General features: G+C 46.8%; 1 protein-coding gene across 1 annotated transcript in view; it reads right to left on the minus strand.

Annotated features, from left to right (window-relative positions):
• The window catches only part of Tll2 (tolloid like 2), a 110,687-nt gene that overhangs the window by 23,584 nt on the left and 61,895 nt on the right, over nucleotides 1–25,208 (minus strand). The window contains exons 5-10 of the mRNA XM_034516299.2: nucleotides 23,702–23,819; nucleotides 21,075–21,253; nucleotides 18,973–19,078; nucleotides 10,702–10,826; nucleotides 7,850–7,965; nucleotides 3,526–3,628 (exon numbers count right to left, since the gene is read on the minus strand). Of these exons, the coding sequence (XP_034372190.1) occupies nucleotides 3,526–3,628; nucleotides 7,850–7,965; nucleotides 10,702–10,826; nucleotides 18,973–19,078; nucleotides 21,075–21,253; nucleotides 23,702–23,819 (747 nt within the window). The remainder of the gene's footprint in view (nucleotides 1–3,525; nucleotides 3,629–7,849; nucleotides 7,966–10,701; nucleotides 10,827–18,972; nucleotides 19,079–21,074; nucleotides 21,254–23,701; nucleotides 23,820–25,208) is intronic.

The raw sequence follows: 25,208 nt of genomic DNA on the forward strand, positions 1-25,208 counted from the left end.
GGATATCAAGAAGAGGAGATGAAGATGAGGACACTCCAAGTGGGCTCTGCGGGGAGTCATAAAGGGTCCATTCATAAAAAGTTATGCACGCATTATGCCTGGATTTTCGCACACTGCCCTGGGAAAGAAAATGTGATGCAGAGGTTTTCAGAGCAAAGATGCCTACTTTACAATCCGCCCTAATCCTCTCTCCCTCCTGCCAAAGGGGCCTTGACCTGCCTCCCCCCAGCAGATTTCACGGCACTGACCCCTCCCAGGAACCAGCTGAGCCAACACAATGCACTTGTTCCAAACACAAAAATTCACTAACGACTGCATTTGGAAACATCAGAGCAGACCAAATCGTTGGCAAAGGAGGGTGCCTGCAAATGAAGAGTGATGGTCCAGGCACCCGGCCATGCCTTGGCTGCAACACTGTGTGTGTGTGTGTGTGTGTGTGTGTGTGTGTGTGTGTGTGTGTGTGAGAGAGAGAGAGAGAGAGAGAGAGAGAGAGAGAGAGAGAGAGAGAGAGAGACAGAGAGAGAGAGACAGAGAGACAGAGAGACAGAGAGACAGAGAGAGACAGAGAAAGAGAAAGAGACAGAGAGAGCAATAATTCAGGTAAAATATGACTTCTAACTCCACCCCCTCCCAAAATCAACCCGAGCCATGACCATTACCAAATAAACTGACAAACCACACAAGTCCCATTCCAGTACTGAGCACAGCAGAGACACCGGGATCCCCACAGAGAACATTCCCGCTTGCCATTCGAGCAAAAGGACCGCCTGGAAACCAGCCCGTGTCCACTCTCTGGAACGTGCCTTGGCCCTCTCTGGGAAACTTTGGCTCCTTCCTCCCATGGCTGTAGTCTAGCCCATTCCTGGGGTGTAGGGCTGCCAACCTCGGCAAGCAGAAATACAGGAAGCCTGGTTAACTTTGACACCCGGATAAACAACACGTGGACTGTTTCATCTGACAACACGGGAGGGAAGGACTGTCAATATTCAGCAGTCAGTCACCTGTCCCCTTCACCGGGACATTGGAATTCCGGTTTGACCTCAGTCACTAGCTAGCTGTGAGGTCTTGCGAGGAGCTTGGCTTTCCCGCACCATGAGGAATTCAGTGACTTGAAGGTATCTGTCAGGTTGAGGGTCTGCGATTCCTGGTACTGATGAAGCTCTTCCCACATGGCTTTTGTAAAATGTTATTGGCGTACAAGACACGGCATAATGCTGCCCACACCCTAATGCTTCCTGGCTAGGAGGCCATCAGTCCATCCCTAGAAGAGCATCCTTTCTGTGTGTTTGGTTCGAGACAGGACACACGAGAGGCCAACTCAATCATTCGATGACCCACTTTTGTGGGTTCTGCTTAAGTTGTATTCCAGGATTCTTACCCAGAGATATTTTGCAGTTTAAAAACCCCTGCTCCCAGGATCCCGGCCTTGTTGGGTAGGGGGTGGGGGGCTGCGATGTGTACATGTGTGTAGATGTACTTGCACATGTATATGGATGTGGTTGCAATATCTAGGTCCATGTGGGGCCAGAGATCAACATCATGTGTCTTCCTGACTCTCCACCTTATTTTTTGAGAACGGGGTCTCTTGCTGAATCTGGACCTCATTGGTTCAATTAAATTGGCTGGCTTGGGGGTTCCAGGAACCCACCTATTTCCACTACTACCCCTAGTACTGGAATATAGACATACACTACAGTGCATGGTTTTTTATGGAGGTGCTAGGGATCCAAACACTGGTCCTTATACCAGTGTAAAGAGTACTTTCCTTGCTGAGTCATCTCCCTGCTCTGTACCCTGCCATTTTTGGCATACCTGACCAATGCTGCCTGTGACCTAGATCTCTGACTGCCACTTCCACATCTGTTCCTTTTAGGCAGGAAACAGAACCCAGTGCAGACCAGCTCTACCCTGTCTTGGGCAGTATAACCACTTGTCTATGCCCACAGTCCTATGCATACTCCCGGGGAGAACTTGACTTGTGCATCTGGACCATGAACTACCTGATAGATTTTTTTTTCCCAATAATGGCACACAGACCTAGCTGCTCCTAGCACTTTGGAGCATCTAAGGACACAAATTCCCACCTGTTTGTACCCTTGGGAAATTAAACTCACATCTTTCTAGATACAGGCACATGTGGGCTATCCCCATTGATCGCTGAAGGCTACAGATTACTCATGCAAAAGGCTACAGGTTCCCTAGAGACAGACAACACTGTCTGGTACAACTGTCTCATCCTGGTCCCCCAGGATCTAACGAATCAGGGCATTCTTTCTCATCACCATCTGCCGCCAACTTCCCTGGCAACAGCTCCTTCCCAGGTTCATCACTGGCAGCATGGCAAGTGTGGCTTTTCCACTCACATAAAGGAATATGGGGGACCAAGTTATCACTAAAACCTTGGACTTCACCAGGCCAGGAGGGCATCATTCAGATCGTCCTAGCAATGAGGATACCCACACTCAACTGCAACTCTTTCATCTGCCTCTTTGTTGGTCTGTTTCTTTCTGCAGCGCCATTATAGCTGTCCTCCTCAGGCCAATAAGTCCCAGACTCAGCTCCCAAAACCCAAGACCACTGATTCTAGGCACTATTAATCTTCCCTGATCGTCAAGAGAAATCTCTCATGGGGAGCCTTTCTCTTTTTAATGTCTTCTGTGATTTTTCACTCAAAGGCCCAAGCTGCCTTTGGTGGACGAGTCTGTAATCTTGTCTACTCCACAGAAGTAATCCCTGCCCATCAGAAACTCTGGAAGAGATAACCAAGCCATGAACAGAAAAGAAACACTTAAAAAAATCCTCTGAAATAACCACTATGGGTTCTTTACATTTCTAATTTAATTTGAGATTTATATTGTAAATCATAAAATAGTTCCTCGCTGTTGGATTCAGTCCATGCAATGGTTTAAGTAATTTAGTTTTGACCGTTTAGGACAGCACAGCTATACTCCTTACATTATCAAACCAACTCTGTTCTGCTCACCTCTGCCTGTGACAGCCGCTAACTGCAATTCCTGCATTATACACAATTTTATGTACATGTATGTGTTTGAAATAATTCTATTTACTCCACTTTGTAACATACTGCGTGCAGGTTAGAGAGTGCTGGGAAAATCTCTCTGTATCGATACATACTCCCCCTCCCCCCCAGCTTTATTTTTATTGGATGGGAATTTTCGGTTGCAAAGGTGTGTCACAATTTACTCGGCTAAGCCCCGCTGCTGAGCATCTAAATTGCTTTGACTCTTCCCGCTTCAGTGCATCCCCCTGTTGCTGGAGCTTCGCACACTTCCTTAATTAGTTCCCTAGGAGACATTCCAAGGAGTGGAATTGCTGGGTCATAAGGCGCTGACAGTTTTTAAAAGCCTTTAACATGTGTGGTCAAATGGAGTGGTCAGAGTTTTACAATGACAAGAGCGCCTGAGAGCTTCCTGTACCAGCTGCCACATGGAACCTTCCCAATAGGAAGAGCCTCCCAGAGAACACACCCCATCTCTCACGCTCTGAAGGCTGATGTCCACTCACCCAACAGGGGGGCCTTTCTCCAGTAACCATCCCGGATTTCCACGTAATCATACCAGCACAGGCGGCTCTTAAACAAATCCATGGAGGTGAAATTTAGGATGATCTGTAAAGAATTACCATAAAGTAGGTTTGAACAACAAAGCCTGAAGGGTTCTGAAAGGCACGTCTTACATGCTGATGTTCTCATGTTACCCCTTAGCATACAGAGCCCTCAGACCGCAGTAGGAGCATCTTCTCAAAGCACACACACACAGGAAGTCTCCTGACATCAAATAATAAACCTTAAGTGGGCTGGGGAGTAAACAGAGGGAGATGGGTCCTTTAGTTCTGTCTGGGGAGTCACTTGAGCTTTTGAAGTTGCTAGGTGGTTTGCAGAAAGCAAGATGCGTTTAAAGATAAGCAAGGGCAAGTTGAGACTAGGGGTTTGGGAGGAGGTAAGGGGTCAGTGAGTGTCAGAGATACGAAAGGATCTTGTAACATCATCAATCATTCCAGAGGGTCTGGGGTTAGCTCAAGTGCATCTGAGCACAGCTGCGATCAGCTTCCCTCAGCCAGGACATCCCATTCCTGAAGTGGTGTCATCTCTGAAAGCCTTCCTGAAGTCAGTCCAACCCACTCAATTCTGTCATCTCCTTATTCTTACTGGTTGGCCACTTACTGTGTGTTACGGTGCCATTTCTCTTCAATGTCTCCTCCTACCGGCTACCATTGGCACACTCCTCAGACTATCCAGCTTTCCACAGCTTACACGTCAGGTTTTTCAGACTGACCCTACCCCCACGCTTAGAAAACTCCTAAAGAAATCCCTATACCCTTATCTTATTAGTCAAACCTGCCTTGTTTTCTAGACTCTCCAAGGCCAACCTTTGTCTCTTTCTCAGTGCTCTATAGGTTACAAAAGTCCTCACCAGGCCCAGGTAAGTGCCCCACAATCCCAGGTAAGTGCCCCACGGTAAGTCCGTGCACAGGTGGAACCATATATTTGATCTTTAGGGTTCTTCATTTGGTTCCCATTCTCTTTCCCTTTCAGGGGTGTCTAATCAGACAGGTTTGGGATCACACCTCAGCTCCACCCCTCACTGGCTCTAGAATCTTGAGGAAGTACTGGACTCCCTCATCTGGAAGACGATGTGCACACCACCAGGTTGTGGAGGAGTCTGTGAGAGAATCTGCATACAGAGTGTCTAGTGCTACCCCTGGCTATGTCTGGCATGCAGGAAGTACTCCAAAAGCACACTTTTAAAAGTCAGACTATACTGAGTGTGCCCTTAGCATATCACAGCTGACATCCCATAGTCCCTCACAGGCCCCTCTTTCTATCGAGACCATCACTGAGAGCGCCCACTCCTTCCCCAGGGCCAATCCCCATCCAGTGAGATTCTTCCACAGAGCCCAGTGGTCTCCTAGGAAATAAAGAATGAATACTAGGGAACAGCAGATGGGGTTGCACGCGGGTGTGTGAGTGCCATGGGCGTGTCTGTCAGATGCCTGGGGAGTGAGGAACCCAAGCTGAGTGGCATCTTAAATTGGGGTGTCCCTGGGTTTCTCTCAATTCTGCATCATGCTTGTGATGAGGTGGTGGGGTTCGGGAATGCTTATAAGCTGGCCCCACAAGAATTCAGCCTCTGCTCTTTTAAGATTACAGTGAGGAAATGTTAGTAAAACTTCCTTGGAAACACATTCATGGTCTGACTGAGAGGGATAATTATTCAGGCTGATTATTTTAAGTATGTTAGTGAACCATAAAGACCATCGGGGGAAGAGGCGATGAGCAAGAGGTGCTCTGAGAGTCAGTCAGTTTGCTAATTACCCACAGCTCTGGGGAAGGCCGGCTGAGGCAGAAGTGGGAATAATTGGAGGAATTTCAGCGATGTATGTTCTCTGTGCCCCCAGTGAGCACTAATAATTGAGACTTAGTGAAGCTTACATGGTTCAAACATATCACACAGTCCTGCTGTGCAGCCAGTCAACAATGTGTGGATTACCAGGCCCCTCCTTCTCCTCCTCTTCCTCCTCCTCCTGCTTCCTGCCTGTTAGCATCTCTAACAGGCACAGTCATAGCCATGCAAAAAGTCTATATCTTAGGTTCAAGAAGACAACCACACTGTGCTTGCATACGTATGCAAGTGTGTGTGTATGTGTGTGTGTGTGTGTGTGTGTGTGCATGCACACACTCTGCGTGCCAATGCACACACATGCAGAAGGCAGAGAAAGATGTCATTTGTCTTCCTCTGTCTCCCATCCCCTGATTTTCTTGAGACACTGTTTTTCACTGAATCAGAAGTTTGCCATTCTGGCTATGCTGGTTTGTCAACAAGCTCTCCAAATCTGCCTGTCTCTGTCCCCCTATGTTGGGGTGGCAGGCATGCATAGGCCATGCCTGGCTTTTCACATGAATGCTGGACATTTGAATTCAGATCCTCACACTTGCATAGTAAGCACTCTTACCCACTGTGGAGTCTTGATCCCTGGCATTGTCTTAATACTTAATTGTGACAGTGCCTACCTATGCACGTGTAAATGTATGAGTGAGCTCTGTCTCCTTTGTATAACATGATGATAGTCCAATATTCAGGTAATCAGGTCCTCAGTGGTGTGGGTTCGAGTCCCAACTCTTCATCAAATTTAGTCACCTTGAGTAAGTCCAATTTTCTACTCTGTGATAGGCAGGGTATCACCATCTAGCATGTGGAGTTGGTACAAGGATGTGATTAAGTGACTTACACTGCTTACTGAGGAAAGAATCCAGTGTGTAGAAAATATTTTCAATGGATCATGGCCACTGACTGCTCTCTGGTTCTCACATTATACTTAAAGTTATGAAGTTAGAATATCTGTAGGCTGGCTGTGGAGACCTGAACATATCTAATACATCCCTCTTCCTCTAGTTGTCCAGGCTTGGCTCCATCCTCATACACTCATACATCTACATGGCCCCTGGACAAGGGCTCATTGAGCCATGGCTGGGCTATTCAACGTGGGATGCTGAGACATATGTGGACAATCTCTGTCCCCAGTGTGCTTAAGGACTATAAATGATGGAATACAGTAGTGATGACACTGAGACATGCTATGACATGTGTGGGAACACAGGGACATCCCCTCACCAAAGCCTGAGAAAGAGGGTTGATCTGAGACAAGCTAAAAAATATCTGAATTCTTCCAATGAAAAGATAAAGATTGAAGAGATAGAGCAGAGGTTAATGGTGTGTATTTTTCTGGCAGAGGACCCTAGCTCAGTTCCCACCACCCATGTTGGGTAGCTGATAACTGCCTGTAACTCCAGCTCCAAGGGATCTGGGTTTAGGGAATCTGGATCAGCTCCAGCTATCTTCTGGACTACATGGGCACCTGTACTCATGTGTGCGACACACACACACACACACACACACACACACACATATACACACAAAGCCTTCAACACACATATAACTTAAAAAAAATTTAAAGTCTTTTAAGAAAAGATAAAGTTCAGAGTTCAAAGCCCCATTCTGTATTTTACTATGTGGATGGGCAATTTCCCCTCAGATTCTTTGTTCACAGAATAGATATAAGGTGTCCTGTAGTAGAGCAAAGCATATCTATCCTTGGACTAAGGAGAAGTTCTGGTCATGAGCTCAGCTCTAGAGGGCAATGGAATCTTCAAGGCCAGTGGATACAGAGCTTGCCAAGCCCCTAATATCTTCTTCCAGGGGCTCAGGGCCTCGGCACTCTCCAAGCCCAGTTATATGACAGTCCATGGCTTCCTTCCTGGATCTGACAGCAGACACATGACTGACCAGCCCACCCTACCAGAGGGAAGCCATGGAGCAGCTGTCTGCAAGGCTGGAGTGAATGGTGTGGGCTGGACATCAACACAGGTGGAAGTAGAGGGCTGCCCACATTGCCACCTACCAACTCACTACTCCAGTATGTCAACAAATTCTAGACTAGACACTCGCCCTCTAGAGGATCGTGACAGTCAGGTAGAGGACAGAGTGTGCTTCACCTGACAGCTTGATTCATAGCCTGTGTGGACATTTAATATATGCCAGGCTTGCATTTATATGGGTAAGACTGGCTTTGAAGTCATAAAACAGGGGATGCAAAGCAAGTGGGTGTGTTCCTGGCACTTAGTAGGTACTCAGAACAGCTGCTATTATTAACAGCACAAGGGCTGGGTCCTCCTACTCTACCCGGCTCAGGGTGCTGCACTATTCCCGATGGGGGTCCAACCTACCTTTTAAAGGTGATGTTAACTGTTCATGTGTATGGGATGCTGTGTGATACCCAGGGGTGTGTGCAGCATGCACTGATATAATCAAGAGTTAGTGTTCTCACCTACCTTTTCCCCTGGGGTGACAGAGATCCTCCAAACGCAGTGGGAATAGGAGGGGTAGCCATTTGGGAAGCCAGGTGCAGAAAAGTTTCCTGATGTGTCCTGTAGTGTCTCTCCACATGCTGCACAAGCAAAAGGACAATTCTGATGCAGGCACACAAGAGACTCCCACCCAAGCGACCCTGCCCAGGCCCGTGGAGTGAAAGCCTTTCCCAAGCCAAAGCCCTGTGGATGACTGATGGGAAGTGAGCCATTTTTCCAGCCAGGGCAAGCAAAAGTAGCATCTTGGTGCCAAGGCGTAGCGCCCAGAGCTCCTGCCAAAGGCTCTCAGGACTCTGTGTGGCTTGATCTAGGTTCAGATCTCAGTTCTCCAGCCATGAGCTGAACCAACTCAGGGGCCAGTAAGATCACCTGCATCACACTGAATGGGTCCACTCAGGGTTTGGCACCCACAGAGTGTTTCAGGGATTGGAGAATTGATTTGCTGATTGGTTATGAGAGAGGTTGAGTCCAGAGCCTTGGGCATGCTAGACACATGCTCTAACGCTGAGCTACCTGCATGAAGTCACACTGGAGCCTTCGTGACTGCTAACAACAACAACCACAACAGGGAGAACACAGAAGTATAAGCCAGGAAAGCCATAAGAACATGTGCTTTGAAACTCATTTATGTTTTTAGCTTTATCTTGCCTCCTTCCCATTTCTTTTCGTTTTGCTGTTCACCTCTGAGAGAGCTACCAAACAAACAAGAAAGCAGAGGAAAAATGGAGGGGTACAGGTAGCTACACTAGCATGGTCTCTAGCAGTGTGCCCTCAGGCCCTTTCCATCTCTGAAGGTTGTCCAGTAATGAATGGGTCTGAACCACAGAACCTGCATGGGAAAAGCATTCCTTCTTCTAGTTTGTCCTTAAAAGAAATGAAGAAGGGGGATTCCTGTAGCTTAGGAGCAAAAAATATTTGTATTTCCCAAATCATGGAGACAGACACCCCATAAATACAAAGTCAATGGCTTGCTGCGTGACTCCCACCAGGGGGTTTCCCACCGAGTGCAGGCAACGAGCCTCTTTAAACATCTCTTCCCTCTCTTGATGCCATCTCTGCCTGACCATTGCCCTAGCTTGCAAGGACCCCTTGGAGCATCCTCTGCTGCTTCTGGAGCTACAGGAAAAGGCATGCAGAGGGCTGCCCACGATTTGCCTCAGGAAATCCTGGCTATCGGGGCCTCAGTGTCACATTACAGAACAACTGCCAGGCACAGAGAGGCTCACTCCCAGCAGTCAACACCCCCGAGGGTTCCATGGAAATTATTTTAGAATAGTCATCAGCATTCTGCAGGAATAGATACATTACTGTGTGCTCCAGGATATTTACCAGCTGCCTAGGAGCCTTTGGGGAAATGAGCAGCTTATACAGTGTAACTAAATAAATAGTATGGCATTTCCCCGGGAATGCTCTAAGGTTTCCCTTTGAATTTAGAGGGTTATATGATATGTGTGTCCTGCATTTTCGGCCCCAGCATGCCCCCAGATGATGGAGAGATGGCTGAACATATTTCCTTGTTTCGTGAGGATGCAGCCTACACTGCATTTTGAAGCCCCACAATGAAGACATTTGCAGGGCAATGTCACAGCCCAGATTTTCTCCAGTGGCCCCAGTTTCAAATATTCCACCACAAATCCACACGCATCTTGTCTGAAGGGTATGGAAAAAGCTACTGGAGCTATTGGTGATGGAACTTCCTTTTGTTTTCCCTAGTCCCTTCAAGTTCATTCTGCTCCACCAGTGGCACAAACTTTGGCTGCTACAATTGATGCTTTGCAAGGATTTAAAAGTGCCTTGGGGCATTGATCCCAAGATGACATGAAACAAGAAGATACCCAAGCAGGTTAGTTTTAATTGTCAATCTGATACAAAATAGAACCCCTGGGAAGAGAGTCCTAATGAGGAATTATCTAAATCAGTTGGCCTGTGGGCATGTCTATGGGAGGCTGTCTTGCTTGTAATTTGATGTAGGAAAAAGACCCAGCCTAATGTAGGAGGTATCATTCCCTACGCAGGTGGTCCCAAGCTATATAATGCAGGAGAAAGGTACGAGTCAGCAAACAAGGAAGGATCCACGCATTTCTTCTCTCTCCGCCCTTGACTGTGAGAATCTAAGTTCCTGCCTTGGCTTCCCCACAATAATAGATTGTAACTTCAAACTCTGAGTCAAAAAAAGCCCTTCGTCTCCTATGCTGCTTTTTGTCAGGGTATTTTATCACAGCAAGAGAAATGAAACCAGAACAGAGATGAAGGCACAGAGGGTCCATCTGAGGGACCACTGCCCTAGCTCAGATCAAGCCTTTGCTCCACCACTAAGATACTCTTTGGTCTTTAATAGTATGTATCTGGTAACCAATCCCAAGACACAGCACAGAGACTTGTTCTGATTGTAGCTTTAGGAAACCGGACCCCTACCATCCCCAAAGCGTTCCCCTTGCTCTTTGTCTTCCTGCCAGAAGGTCTTGGTTCTTCCTTTGCCATATTAACATCCCCCAGTTCCCTAAAAAGAAGAGGGGCTCTCATAGCAGTGTGTCACACGGTGCTGGTTCCGCGTGCTCTCTTCTCTCTTCACTTAGTGCTTTGTCAAGAACTTCAAAAGCCTCCCATAGTCAGGCTATGGGCTCTGAGCCTATGACATGCCTCTCTCAGCTTTCTGCACTGCACTGCACACTTCCTAACAAAGACACAAGAAACCACAGCTGCCAAGAAGTGGTCCTTTCAGTTCCCAGCAAGGGGATGGGATTGCTTGCACACAGCATGCGTTGTGTAGCATGGGATGCTAGGAGTTGCTGGGAGTCCCCATGGCTCACAGTTACCTGGGCATTTGTACAGCTTCCTGGCTTGAGCTATATCTCCCTGACTGAGCCGCACGCGTTGGCCAATGGTTGGCCTGAAGCCATTGTCGTCTCGACGGGGAAGGATGGTGTCTAAGAAAACTCCTCTACAGGAAGAAAAAAAAGAGAGAGAGAGGGAGAAAAGTCAAGGCTGCCAAGCTCTGTGTGAGGAGACTCCCAGTCTTCCCTTCTTTCCTGGTAACCCATTGCTGGCCACCCTGCCCCTTGCTGCATGACTGAGTGGCTTCTTTCACTCAGGATGCCTTGCGGTATTCCATCTCATCTGATCTGCCTGCTCATTTTCCAATGAGAAGGCAACTGCCAAGTTGAAAAATATGCCCTAGTCCAGTAGTGGGAAGCCTGCCTCACTTGTGTGTACTGAGTACTCCCATGAAGCTCTTGGCAGGCCCTTGCCCGGTGGGCCGCCATGTTGCACGAACCAGAGACCACCATTTGGAGATCACAGTGTGAGTGGCGCCCCCTGGAGTTGTGTACTAGGCAGCACTTTGTGTAGATGGGTCTTGGAGCTGCTTCAGGAAGAGCCTGAGAACTGGTCCAGCTGCTAGATTACAAGCACAGGTAGATGAGCTGATCAATCAGACTTTGAGTGCTTTTGCTGGCTGGATCACATGGACCGTGAGCTGGATCAAGAGCACTAGGGGTCAGCAAAAGATGCCAAGCTGCATGTGCCTCCGCCAGGCCTGCCTTTGCTATGTGGATTAATTTGGCAAGCTGCTTCTCTTCACTGAAACTTTCTGAGCCTCAGTTTATGCCTCTGTATAATGGGAGTTTGTCTGGTTGGTCATAATGGCTCCCCGTAGCCCTAGCGCCTCACTCAACACTTGTGCAACTAAGATCTAAAATTTGAGGGGCGTTTTTAAGACACAAGAGGACCCCCCAGATGCCTGGCTGAGGCCTGGATTACTCACAACTCAATGCAAAGCATGAGACCCCTCCTCTGCCTGTAGACTTTCTATCTGGGCCTGTCCTACAAGGTGTCCCTTCTCCAAGTCTCATCTGTTCCCTTCAGAACCAACTTTCTGAAGAGTTGTCTCTGTCCCTTTTTTGTGCTCAGCTTTTGCTCACTCTTCACTCTGACCGAGACCTAACCACATCAGCTCTGCTCAGCAGAGTCTTCTCCTTGTCATCAGTCTCTCTACATCTCTGGGAGCTGTCGGCTTCTCTTTCCTCACTGTCCTCCCCGGACTCACAGGCTTTGATGCAGGAACTGGGAGAGAGAGAGACAGACAGCAACCACATCGACTTCCTGCTTGGATGAAGCCCCTGCCTCTGCTCTCTTTCCACAGTATACCTCAGAGTTTTAACTACCCACAGAGAATTGTTTCCTGTTCAGAATCATTTAGTAGACTCCAATACCTGGCATCACCTCCCTGAGCTGTGTCAGGGGCCTAGATCTGTAGGCCGCCGACCCGACTTGGCTGTTAAAGATGGCGCCGGCTTCTGGTATGATCTACTGGTAAACAAGTGCACTGCGCATGCGATCACCCTTGGGCCAACTCAGTTTGGCACCAACCCCTCCCGAGTGGGATATGCTAATGAGGCACTGCAATCCTGACCAATCACCCCCTCCCGAGTGGGGTATGCTAATGAAGCACTGCAATTCTGACCAATCGTGTACCTCCACATGCTTTCCCTGCCCAAGGCTGAGGGTATATAAGCAGCTCGCCCTGGGCACTCGGGGTTCCCTGAAAGATGATGAAGCGCTTCTACAATAAAGGCTGTTGAGAAGGATCCGGTTGTTCGCGTCTTCCTTGCTGGTCGAGTGGGGTGCGATATAGATCCATACCTAACTTTGTCTAGAAACTGAACTCATCTTGCCCTTAGATTTGTCTCCTGACATTTGTCTCTGGAGATCGAGTCAGAAAGTGCTCTCAGCTTCTTCCTGTTCCTCACTCTCTTCTTACCGAGAGGAAATCAATGACCAAGTTCTGTCCTGTGTCCCTTGTAGGCATCCCCTTCTCCTGGGTGCTGGACAACTGCCTGAGTTCACATGCCCAGCGTCTCTTCCTGAATTTTCTCCAGAAACTTCCTCACTGTGTCCCCTTCTATGGGCTCAGCCTCTTTTGCTCCTGTCCTACCGTGCTGCAATATGGGCACCTCACCAGGCAAGGATAGGTGTATGCTTCACAACTTCCTGTCACTTGACTGCCTGGTCCCTTGGTTCATGGCTTCTGACTCTCCTCTCCAGCCATATCTCGTGTTTTCTCCTTCTAGATCCCAAATGAATCCCTGCATACACTGTCGTCTCCCTAGGATACCCACTCCCTACCACCACCCCCTTGTCTCGCCTACCCACAGATTCCTATTCATTCTCTAGATCCCATCAGCTCTGTTCCCCTCTCAAAAGCCTTCTGGGACTCTCTCGACCCCTCCCATCGTGTTCTCTTGACTAATTTTCTGTCATTCTATTTTTTTTTTTTTTTAAATATGTGAAGATATTTTTCTTCTCTGTCAAAAGTAAGTTTCTCAATACTAGGTTTCTCCTTTCTATCCTTAGGGACTGGGGGGAGTGGGAGAACACAAACCCTGCCTACTTCTTTAATTAAATTATGCAGCCACAATCAGGAACTATCTTCAAAGAACTTCACAGGATAGTTATTTACATGCAACAGAATCAGTTAAAACATACACAGCCTAGCTACTTTTTTATTTTTTATTTATTTTTTAGTTTGTGTTTTTTTTGAGACAGGGTTTCTCTGTATAGTCCTGGCTGTCCTGGAATTAACTCTGTAGACCAGGCTGGCCTCTAACTCAGAAATCCGCCTACCTCTGCCTCCCAAGTGCTGGGTTTAAAGGCATGCACCACCACTGCCCGGCTTCACAGCCTAGTTATTAACAGTTCTCTCTGTGTCTCTGTGTCTGTCTGTCTCTGTCTGTCTCTCTCTCTCTCTCTCTCTCTCTCTCTCTCTCTCTCTCTGTCTCTCTCTCTCCAGCTCTGTGCTCTCTTAAATTCTCTGCCACACTGGATAATACACATCTCCATTTCTTTCTGCTTATGTCACCTTGTTATCTTTTTTGGCTGTGAAAGGCTTGTTTTTCTCAGTCAGACTCCCAGCATACTTTCTCTCCAAGAAGCAGAGTCGGGTCTCCTTTGCCCAGCATTTAACCCTCTGTCCTGACTTTTTCTGAGTCTCATGCCCTTATTTTCCAGAGTCCCCCCAAGACACTTCAGTGGCACCCCTGTTCTCCCATCCTGACACCAGGTTTGAAACTCAAAATCATGACCCCTAAGACAACTAAAATTCTGAATTCAGTTCCCTGCTACTCAACAGAGACACTTCTGCCCTAACAAAAGACACAGCATCTTATGACAGCTTCCTTGAAAGAGAAATTTTGCAAACAAATAGCATGTTGTGGAAGGAGTAACCTGGGCTTAGCGGATGACTGGCAAAGCCACCAGTGGGCCTGCCATGTCCAGAACACGTTCTCTCCTCCACTATTCTTAGGGCCTCTCTATGTGCCTTCCTGTCCTTTCCTCTTCAGATGACCCTGGGAGGCAGATCTATTGTCATTAGGCTCCCAAGTGACTTGGTGTGGGAACACAACTAGAAATGGGGAACCAGTCCCAGTGCCTACACAGGCCTGGAACCATCGGCCAGAGATTTTTATCTTTTTGCCCACTGTGCACAGAAGTCTTTGGCTCCTCGAGCACAATAGGTGATGCTCTGAGGGCGGGGCTGGGGGGTGTTTGAGACAAAAGTTGCAGGCTGGACACTGGCTCACAGCGGTCTTTGGTGCTAAGACATCAATGCAATTCTCTGCGTTACTGACAGGCTGGGTTCTGGAGAATACCCACTCTCAGAGCCATCCTGTATGTAGTTCTAGAACACCGCACCTTTTCCCTTTCTGGATAGACAGTGCCCAACACTGACTTCTGGCCAAACAGGGAAGGTTTGGCAGATGCTTTAGAGAATAAAAATGCCAGCTCTGAGTTTTCCAAACAAAGACATCCCTGTACCAGAGAACTGTCTCCTCATCTTCTGGACCTGTGCCCAGCAAAACTTCTAAGGACATCATTCCCCACTGCCTGGGCCCAACCAAGGGGGAAAGGAAAAAAAGGCAATAAAACCAGAGGGAAGAGAGCTGAAAGGAGAGAGTTCAGGTCATAAAGAGACTCAGAGACTCAGAGGCTGAGTTTCCCATCAGCAGGAAGGGCTTTGTCTCACAGGCCTGTGCTCTGCAGGCGATCCACTGCTCCTTCACAAGCTAAAAGGCAAGGTACAGTGAGGCTCCAGGAAAGAAGCGACCCAGAGGAATGAGTTGCAGTTAGAAAGGGTGAGGCAGCTAACAAAACCCGCCAGTAAGAGCCTGTTATACAAAACAGCCTTCTAAAACCTCATACAGAAAACCATCACAAACACCAGTACAGGCATCCACCTGCAGCAAAACATATTTGTGGAGGGAAAAAATTGCAAACTCTAGGGCAAGAGCTGATAAGAGAGCTGGGGGAGACGGTTAAGATAACGCACCTCACCATCTTGATAGTGATATGCCTTAGAAAGAATGTTGCCATTTCTCTCATTCAGAGGCAGAGTGTATTTCTTCTCTTCCCTGATTCTAGCCTTCTGGGTTGCTCTGACCAATAGAATGTGGCAGAAGTGATGGTATGCAGGTTCCAGAGCCTGGCCACTGAGAGGCTCACACCCACCCAGGCTGCCCTCTAACATCCCTGAATCCTTAAGCAGAAAAGGGTCTGGCCAAATCCACAAAAGGATGAGGGGTCATGGGAAGGAGTACACGGACTATGGCCAGCTGGTACTGAGTACTGGGTGTGTGCGTGGCCATTTTGGTCTCCCAGCACAATCAAGCTCTGGGCAAGACTAGACCAAAGAAAAAAGAGCTGGACTGATCCAGAGTATCAGAAACAACAACAGTAACTTGTGGTTTAAGACACCAAGTCTGGCGAGGAAATTGCGCAGCAACAAGTGATGTAGCAGTAGCAGAAATCTGCCTGGGGTCATGGCTCTGCACCTGTTGCCCATCACACCCTGGTGCTGTCTCTTGCCAATCTCCCTCCTAGGGATTCCAGGCACTTTGGATGAGGTGTGATTACTTCATGGGTTTCCTCTGGTCTTTGCTGATAAGCTAGTTCATGCTGACTTTGCAGTTTGTCAAGGTTTCCTCCTGAGGGGCAGAAGCGATCCGATTATGAGCAAGAGATCACAGGAAAGGAAACGATATTTAGGAAAAGAAGAAGAAAGTTAGGCAAAGTAGAATGAGCCTCTGCTTGGCCTCAGGCCCCAGAACTTAGTGCAGTGGATGGCAGGGAGCAAGTGAGAGGAAGGTGGCTTCGTTCCTATAGCCCTGCAGGCTCTACACAGCAGAGGCTTACAGCTTCCACTCTGGAGAGGAGCAACCACCATGAGGATGTGCAGACTCAGAAAGAATAATGGACAGGATTTCCTCACCCATTCCTCTGAGATGCAGCTCTCTAGGCCTCTTTGACCTTACACATTCACTTTTAAAAGTAACAAAAATCTACTAGGAACCTAGTTGGGACCCCACCGGATGCTAGAGACTCAAAGACAATGAGATAGTGTCTTTGTCCAAAGATCTCAGTCTACTGAGGGAGAGAGGAATGTCGCAGATAAACAGAGATGGCTCAGCCACTGAAGACTAGGCTCACGACCAAAAATTATAAAGTGATATGAAAAGCTATAGGAGTTACAGAAATAAGACCCAACACACAAGCTTCTCAGTTAAGCCAATGTGACATTGTATCCTTGACAATTGATATTGTCTCTATATACCAGCCCATAGCCTCTGACTGACAGGTGGTGCCAGGTTATTCCTTGCATGTTTTCCAAGTTGAGTCCAATCCCAACACTTATATTCCCACCCACCTCTCTTATCCCTGGTTAGGTTTCAATCGACCCACTCCACTGGCTTCCTGGGACTCCCTCCATGTTCTAGTTAGCTTCATCTATCAGCTTGACATAGAGTAGAGTCATCTGAGAGGACTGCCTAGATCAAATTGGTCAATGGGTCCCCTGTGGGAGCCATGTTGATCATTAATTGATGTAGGTAGGCACACTCCACTGTGGGCGGCACTATTCCCTAAGAAGGTGATCCTGGGTTGTTATAAGAAAACTAGCTCTGGGGCTAGAGATATGGCTCAGTAGTTAAGAGAACTTGCTGCTCTCACAGAGGACCCAGGTTCAGTTTCCAGGACCCACATGGCAGCTCACAACAGTCTGCAACTCTAATTTCAGGAGATTCAATGTGCTGCCTCTGAGGGCACCAGGTACAGATGAGGTACACTTAGATACATGCAGGCAAAACACATATGAAATAGAAGTACGTAATTGAGAGAGAGGGAAAGAGAGACAGAGACAGACTAAGTATGAGCCATTGAGTCATCCAGAAAGCAATATTCCACTATGGCAGTAGTTCTCAACCTGTGGGTTCACAACCCACCTATCAGGTATCCTGTATTTCAGACATTTACATTACAACTCATAACAGTAGCAAATTTACAGTTATGAAGCAGCAACAAAATGATGTTATGGTTGGGGGTCACCACAACATATTAAAGGAGCTGTATTAAAGGTTCACAGCATTAGGAAGGTTGAGAACCACTGCTCTATGGTTTCTGCTTCAAGTTCCTAGGTTTACTTTCTTCAATAATGCACTATAACCTAGAAATATAAGATGAAATAAATTATTTTCTCCTAAGTTTCTTTGGTCATAGTATCTTATTACAGCAACAAAAATGGAAACTAGGACACCTCCCAACCCCAGGATGGACCCCTCAAGGTCTAGTTTACCTGTCCAGAAGAGGAAGCCCTTTCACTTCAGATCTCCTGTGTGGCAATGCACAGAATCACCGGTCCACTCCTCACTCACCTATACTAGACTCAGAGACTGCTGCACGGAAGGTTGGATCTGGAAGGGGCTCAGAGAGCAGCTGCCCCAACTGTCTCCAGGAGACTCAGAAACTGATTAGAGCAACACTCTTTGGTGAGAGGGCTGGGACCCCTACTTTGGTGCAGTAGGCAGGTCGGGACTGGAGCAGATATGCGGCTAGAGAAACAGTGTCCCTGAGGAGCTTGGGATTTACCAGTTTGGCAACCTCATGGGTAGGATGCCTTGCCCAAGAACCAACTCTCTTGGTAATCAGTTTCCTATTCAGAGCCAACACAGCCAAGCCAATGGCTCCCTTTAATCTTGACACACATGGAGACTCGGGATGATCTGTTTTCCTTTTGGCCTTGCCTACTAGGAAGCACATGCAGGATTAGCTGCTTGCTCTGAGAAGCCTCCACATCCTGCTGACATATATTTTGAGCATTGACTTCCTGACTTCAACATGGCTGCCTGTTTTCACCTTACTCTTGTGCCTGTGTGCGCACATGCATGCGTTGGAAATCCCCTCAACGCTTTAGAGAAAGGATTAGATAAATGAACAGACTGTTTTAGGAGGATGCTTAACGGCTTAAAGAGGAAAAATATTTGCAGTGTGTCCTTTTAACTGTTCCCTTAAAGACTGGGAAGAGTACCAGCCTGGACTAGTGTGGATGAGCTTCTGTGCACAGACACTTATGTGGACTAGAAGTAGGAGCAGTGTGGAGAACACATCTCCCTGAACAACCCCACACATGTGACAGACCCCAAGTGTACCTGAGGTAAACAGCGGGTCCAGCCCTTCTCTGGTGAGTAGCACTCATTCCCTGGGACCTGAAAGCAGGGAACCTGAGTCTTTGTTCTCACTCTGATCTGAGTACCTGAGCTCTCTCAAGATGGCTGGAGCCTAGTTTTCTTTGTCTCTGAAAACCTGTGATTTACAGTCCCTGAAAACCTGTGGTTTACAGTCCTTCCGTCTCTGATACAGCCTAAATTCCAATAAACAGAGATTCTTCTAGGACAAGGGCAAGCATCTCCCAATTTGTTTAGGATCTGCACTAGTCAGAGATGCCCCCACCCAATGGGAATTCTACAAAAAGCCTTTAGGTTATTCTCTCAGATGACCTTTCCATACTTTCTCTTCTCCAGTTGCTCCTTGTGACATGAGGGCATGATGGAATGCCAGCTTCACGACGGGACTCAATCTCATTAGCAAGAACATGATTAGATTGTATTTTACGGCAGCCCAGAGGCCACTGTATTTCAAGGATGGGCAGGCCAGCCATGGTACGAGCATGCCCAGACCCACTCACTCTCCACAGACCTCAGGACTCCTACCCAAGCCTAAGGCAGGTGCAATAAAACAGATGTCCCAGCAAAGGTTCCGACCTTGAGAAGGTGTTCCGGGCATAGTGCATGATGCTGTCGAAGTCGTAGGTCTCTCCCAGAGAGCTCACCTCGCCGGCTTCCATTTTTAAGAAATTATACTCCTGACCTGTGACACAACACTCAGTTAAGGACTGTGGAAGTAAGGCGGCACTCAAAGGGAAGCAGTGGGGAGGAGGGCCCAGGATAACGTCCTACTGCTCCTGTTGCCTGAGCAGCCAGAGAACAGGACTTGTGGGGCTTCTGGTTAGTGTTTGGAATAGAATAGAAATTTGAAACATAGGGCAAGCCCTATGTTCTCTCTACCCCACAGTCCAACACCCGTCTCCAAATGCCATTGAAACTTTCAGCTATGGTTGCAGAAAGATTAGCACTCAATCTGCTTATCCAAAATATTTTGTTTAAAAAAAAAAATCACCCTTCATCCAGCAGCCAATGGAGGGATGCAGAGACTCACGCCCAAGCTCAAGGAGTCTTATGGAAGGGTTGGGGAAAAGACTGAGGGACCTGAAGAGGACAGGAACTTCACAGAAAGACCAACAGAGCCAACTAACCTGGACCCTTGGGAGTTCCGAGAGACTGAGTCACCAACCAAAGAGCAAGCTCAGGCTGGACCTAGGCCCCCTCCCTACACATATGAAGCAGGTAGCAGATTGGTCTTCATGCAGGTTCCCCAGAAACTGGAGTAGCGGCTGTTCCTAAGCCTGCTGCCTGCCTGCCTATGGATCCTGAACCCGTAGATGGGCAGCCTTGTCTGGTGCCAGTGGGAAAGGATGCACCTAGTCCTGCAGCAACTTGATGTGCAGGACAAGGGGGAGGGGAGGTTGATACCCAGTGGGGGGGGGCTTCCCCTTCTTAAAAGAAAAGAGGAAGGTGGAATGGGGGATGACTTGCATGAGAGGTTTCTAGGAGGAGAGAAAGGGCTGATATTGGGTTGTAAAATGAATAAATAAATAAATTTAGTAAAAAAAAACAAAACAAAACAAAAAAAAAAAAACCTCAAAAAACAAAAATAAACCCTCCCCAAAATTCTGATTTTACAATGTGAAGAAATGAGAAAATAATTCAGAAAGTTAAATCCCAAATGCTTTGTTGTCTGAAGCAGGTTTAAAGCAGTCTATGGAGTTTGGTCTGGGATATGCTCTCCTCACAAGCGCAATGACTTGAGTTCAATTCCCAGAACCCATGTTAAAAAGCTGGCCCTGGGGACAGAGATGGGTGGGTTCCCAGGGCTTACTGGCAGCCATTCTAGCTGCCTTAGCAAGTTCAAGGTTAATGAGAAATTTTGTCTCAAAAAAAAAAATATGAAAAGGCCCTGAGGAACAACACCGAAGGTTGTTCTCTGGCCTCCACATGCCACAAACATGTGAACACACATGTACAAATACATACACAAAGCAGATTTAAGAGAGCCATATAACTTAGCTAGCTACTTTCATGTTTAATATTGCCTTTTGGGTTGTAGATTTTTGTTTGTATTTTTCTGTTTTGAGACAGGTCTCATTAGTTGACTAAGAGAGATTTGAACTCACTCATAGTCTAGGCTGGCCTCCAACTTGTGATCCTCCTGCCTCAACCTCCCTAGTGTGTGGCTTATAAGCCAATACTACCACACCAGGCTCCAATACGAACTTAAATTATTTGACATGAGAGGATGTATACATGTTTGATGTCTGGCTTGGGGAAGAATATTCTGTGCAGAGATGTTGTTTCTGCATGCATTTGTATCTTAATCATGTTATGTACGGTTCAAAAGGTAACCTTGCATGGCAAAAGTGAATCATAAAAGTTGCCAGAACTCCTTTTGGCTAATCATCCCAGACACTGCCACTTGGAACTGGGATTGAATTTCAATGCCCCTTTCAACATGGCAGGAGAATCATGGTTCCTATTCTATTGTAAGCCACACACTTTAGCAGATGTGTTCTCAGAAAGGCCACAGGCAGACAGTGGCAGACCTCATAGCAACAGCCTACAAAGTGGGATTGCTGCCTCCACTGCTAGCCATGAGCCTGAGAGGCTTCCAGAAGGCCCTCCTCTCAGTGTTTTAAAGCTTGTGGATGTCCAACCTTGCCGGCTTCTAGATTCCACCCAAGATCCCTTACCTGGCTGGATGTTTTCTCTGATGATGGTGACATGCTGGTCTCGGTCTGGCCGAGTGTGTTCATGCCAGAACCCAACCACATGGCCCAGCTCGTGAGCCACAATGCCAAACTTGTCACAGTTTTTCCCGATGGATATAGCCTGTGGGCCACCTCCTCGGCGTCCCACGTAGGAACAACAACTGGGTGATAGAAATGTGCAGATTAGCAGGTCTGAGGATATAAAAATGAAGAGACACGTTCTATCCCCATTTTACCTTCCTACCCATGGTATAAAGGTGCATTTGAAAAAAGAAATGCATTTTACAGGTGGGAGATTTCCACTGTTCAACTCCCCACAACGAGGCCACAGTTCCCTCAAAATGCATCTCTGCCTTTTGGTGGTCACATATCCCATTTAGAACCTGAAGGCAGAAATGGGCCTCCTACCCAGAATGAAGTGTGCCTACACCCATCTCTCTTCTAAGTTTCATGTCTGTGGGACCTTCTTTGAGGGGTAGGTGGCTGAGTTCTGCAAAGGATGCCTCTGGATGTTATTGTCAATGGCCTTCAGTGAGAATCTATATTGGGTACAATTATTTTTGTTCAAGAAATGTTTATTCAGTATCCTAATACACAGGTAAACGCTGTTTCTAACTTTTACAACCTATTAAGATGTTCTTCTTAAAATTTATTGTTTATTTTTGCTTTTAAAGTGTGTGTGTGTGTGTGTGTGTGTGTGTGTGTGTGTGTGTGTGTGTGCATTCACAGGTTTGCAGGCATATGTGTCCCAGAACACACATGTTGGCATCAGAGAGCAGCCTAGGATGTTGGTCCTCACTTTCTACCTTGTTTGAGATGACACCTCCTGTTGTTCACTGAGGAGTTCATTGGACTACCTGGTCAGTGAGCTGAGGGTTCTTTTGTCTCTGCCTCTCATCTCATTCCCCTTCAGAACGCTGTGATTAAAATCATGCCCTGTTCTATCCAGCTTTAGGTTGGCTCTGAGAGTCTGGACTCAGGTCCTCCAACTGGTATAGCAATCACTTTACCCATAAAACCATCTCCCCAGGCTACTGAGCTATTCTCAGTATTTAATGGATGTACACATGTCTCGGCCTTCCTCATGCATTTAAAGACATGTTATCAGGATATAAACTAACAGACCCGCAGAATCAACCCTGTTAACTGCATCTTCCAAATCCTCTATAAATCCCTAATTATTTTTTGTCAACTTGATGCCGACCTATTTGGACTTACAGAAATAAAGCAAGTATCTCAGCGATATATATTTTTTTTTTCATGCATTTCCCTCTTGGATTCACTAAGCTTGTCTTATGATTCCTAATGCTCTGTATATGTCTGACGTATACACAATAAATATGTATGCAGCCTGACCCTCACCGTAGCTTGTACTGTTTCTCGTTATGAAGGTCCTATTCTTTTATCCTCTGACCTTACAAATGACAGTGGGGTGTAGCTCACTTGCCTAATGTGCACAAGTCCTTGGTTTTGATGCCCAGCACTGCAAAATTAATTAGATAATTAACTACAAATGTTAAAACAAAACAGTAAAAGTCTTATTTGTAGATGAACTTGTTATCTGGGCTTCTGTCTCTGCTTGCACTTGCTGCCAACTTACTTGCCTTTCCCTTCAAAGTTCGGCCATGTCTTTAGTAGTCATCTATGTGAAGATCATGTAGATGGGATTTTTTTTTTTTAAAAAAATCCAATATAGGAACCTGGGTAAGAGAGCATATCACTTATATTTATCATCATGACAGACATTTTTTGTGTGTAAGTGTGCATGTATGTGTATGTATGTGTGTATGTATATGATTGTGGGTATGTACATGTATGTGCTTTTGTGTGTATGTGCACATGTGTATATGTGTGTATGTGCGTGCGTGTGTGTGTGTGTGTGTGTGTGTGTGTGTGTGTGTGTGTCTGTACTTACCCTAGCATGCATGTGTACAGACCAGAGGTCAATGATGTTGGGTGCTTCTTGCTATTGCTCTGCACTTAATTTTTTAAAGACAGGGTCTCTCACAGAACCCAGAGCTCACCATTTTGGCAAGCCTGGCTAGGTAGGGTTCTGGGAATTTACTGTCTCTGGGCCCTACCTCTGTAGTTAGAGACATATCCATCACACCTGGCTGTTACACAGACTCTGGGGGGTCTGAACTAATGTCCTCGTGCTTGCACAGCAAGCTTCTTCCTACTGAGCCATCTCCCCAGCTATCCTAACAGGTTTCTCCTATAATAACCCAATCATTGTACATTATGGTTTCTGAAGGAAGTCTGTAAGCCTGTGGGGCCTCTAAAATGGCAGAAGTTCATCCATTCAAAACCCACAGTGAGCAAGGAGAGCCCACCACTTCATCAGCTATCAGTTCTTCAGTGGAGTCCTGACCTAAGTCTCCACAGGAATCATCAGCCATGCTGTCCTGGTGACAGGACCCACCAGCAGGGAGTTTTCCTGGAGCCACAATATGAATTCACCTGCTCTGCCATTTCACTGAGGACAAAGAGCTCCCAACAAATCCTGTCCTCCCGTAAATCACAGCTCGGTGGAAATGTCCAGTGACAGAAACTCAGAGCCCACATCTTCCCTCTGTCGCCTCCTCCCGTGCTGAGGCAGCCTTACTTACCCACAGGTCCTGTAGCTGAAGACAATGAAACTTTCCTCATCTGTCCTCTCGACGAAGGTCACACAGGTGTGCTTCTCCCAGTGCCTCATGGCCTGTTTGAAAATGGCCCTCTGGGTGCCTGAAACGACAGGGCAATGCTGGTCACTTTGCTCCTGGGCACACCTTCTTCAGACATGAAGGCACAGACTTAAGACAAAGCTTGCTCTGATTTTTAAAAATCTTGTTGATAATGCTGTGGTTTTTGCACCTGATGGTTGAGAGAGGTTTGAAGTCTCATCATCATCTAAACACACACACAGACACAGACAGACACACACACACACACACACACACATACACAGTTGTAACTAGGGAGGTGATGAATGTGTTCATTAATTGGGTTGTGGGGGATCATTAAACAATTTATCATTATACATTATAAATATATCAGATCACATATATATATCAAATATTTTACATTGTCTTTAAAAGCCTTTTTAAGTAACACAGAAAAAAATCCATTGGGATTCACAATTCCCTTTGCTGAGGATGCTGGTGCCAGTCGGCAGTCTAAGCACTAAGGAATCAGCGGCAAGAGCTGAATCGCCATAAGTTCAAGGCATGCCTCATTCACATAGTGAGTTTCATACAGCCAGGGTGAAAAAAAAATCTTGTCAAGGGGCTTGTGGTGGCTGGAGAGATGGCTCAGTGGTTAAAAGCACTTGTTGCCTTTCCAGGGGACCCAGGTTCAATTCCCAACACCAACAAGGCCGTTCAGAATCACCCCAGAATATCCAATACCCTCTTCTGGCCTCTGAGGGCACTGCATGCACAGACGTACATGTAGGCAAAACATTCATTTCAGGTAGATAGATAGATAGATAGATAGATAGATAGATAGATCTCCTGAATAGAGACTTGAGAGGATGTGGCGTCTGTGGGTTGAAGGGACATGAACAGTAGACAGTGTCCTAAGCTCCCCGGCTTTTCCTTTGTATTAAAAGTATTTTTTCTTTTTAAAATTTTTTATTGGATATTTTATTTATTTATATTTCAGAAAAGTATTTTTCTACATGTTTGTCTTACCCAGGTTTGTCTCAATAGGTTCTCTCTCCAGCACGGCATTCTGATTTCATTTTCTGTCATGCCTGCTGGAGAGTGTGTACCAAAGAGCAGTGGTAGCTGCTCTCAGGGATGCAGTTTTAATCTCTCGGTGTGTGGCGTTCTCTGCCAGGCTGCCTGAATGACAGGGAGAAGACCTCCATGGAAGCTGGAGTAATGTCACCAAGCAAAAGGGTAGCCTGGAATAATGTCACCAAGCAGAAGGATAGCCTGGGAAGGTACCCATCTCTCCCAGGTTCTGTGTATCCACTCTCAGCCTGCTGATCTGCTGCTAACTAGCTCGTTAACAGTTCTCAGTGGCTGCGGCAAGTCATTGAGCTGTATTCCTCCTCATTCACCTACTTCTTACAGAAGCCACAGCATTCCGGGGATGTAAAGAGCTAATGAAGATACAGAGAAGCTGGGA

Source organism: Arvicanthis niloticus, chromosome 1, assembly GCF_011762505.2.
Source record: "Arvicanthis niloticus isolate mArvNil1 chromosome 1, mArvNil1.pat.X, whole genome shotgun sequence".
Classification (NCBI taxonomy): domain Eukaryota; kingdom Metazoa; phylum Chordata; class Mammalia; order Rodentia; family Muridae; genus Arvicanthis; species Arvicanthis niloticus.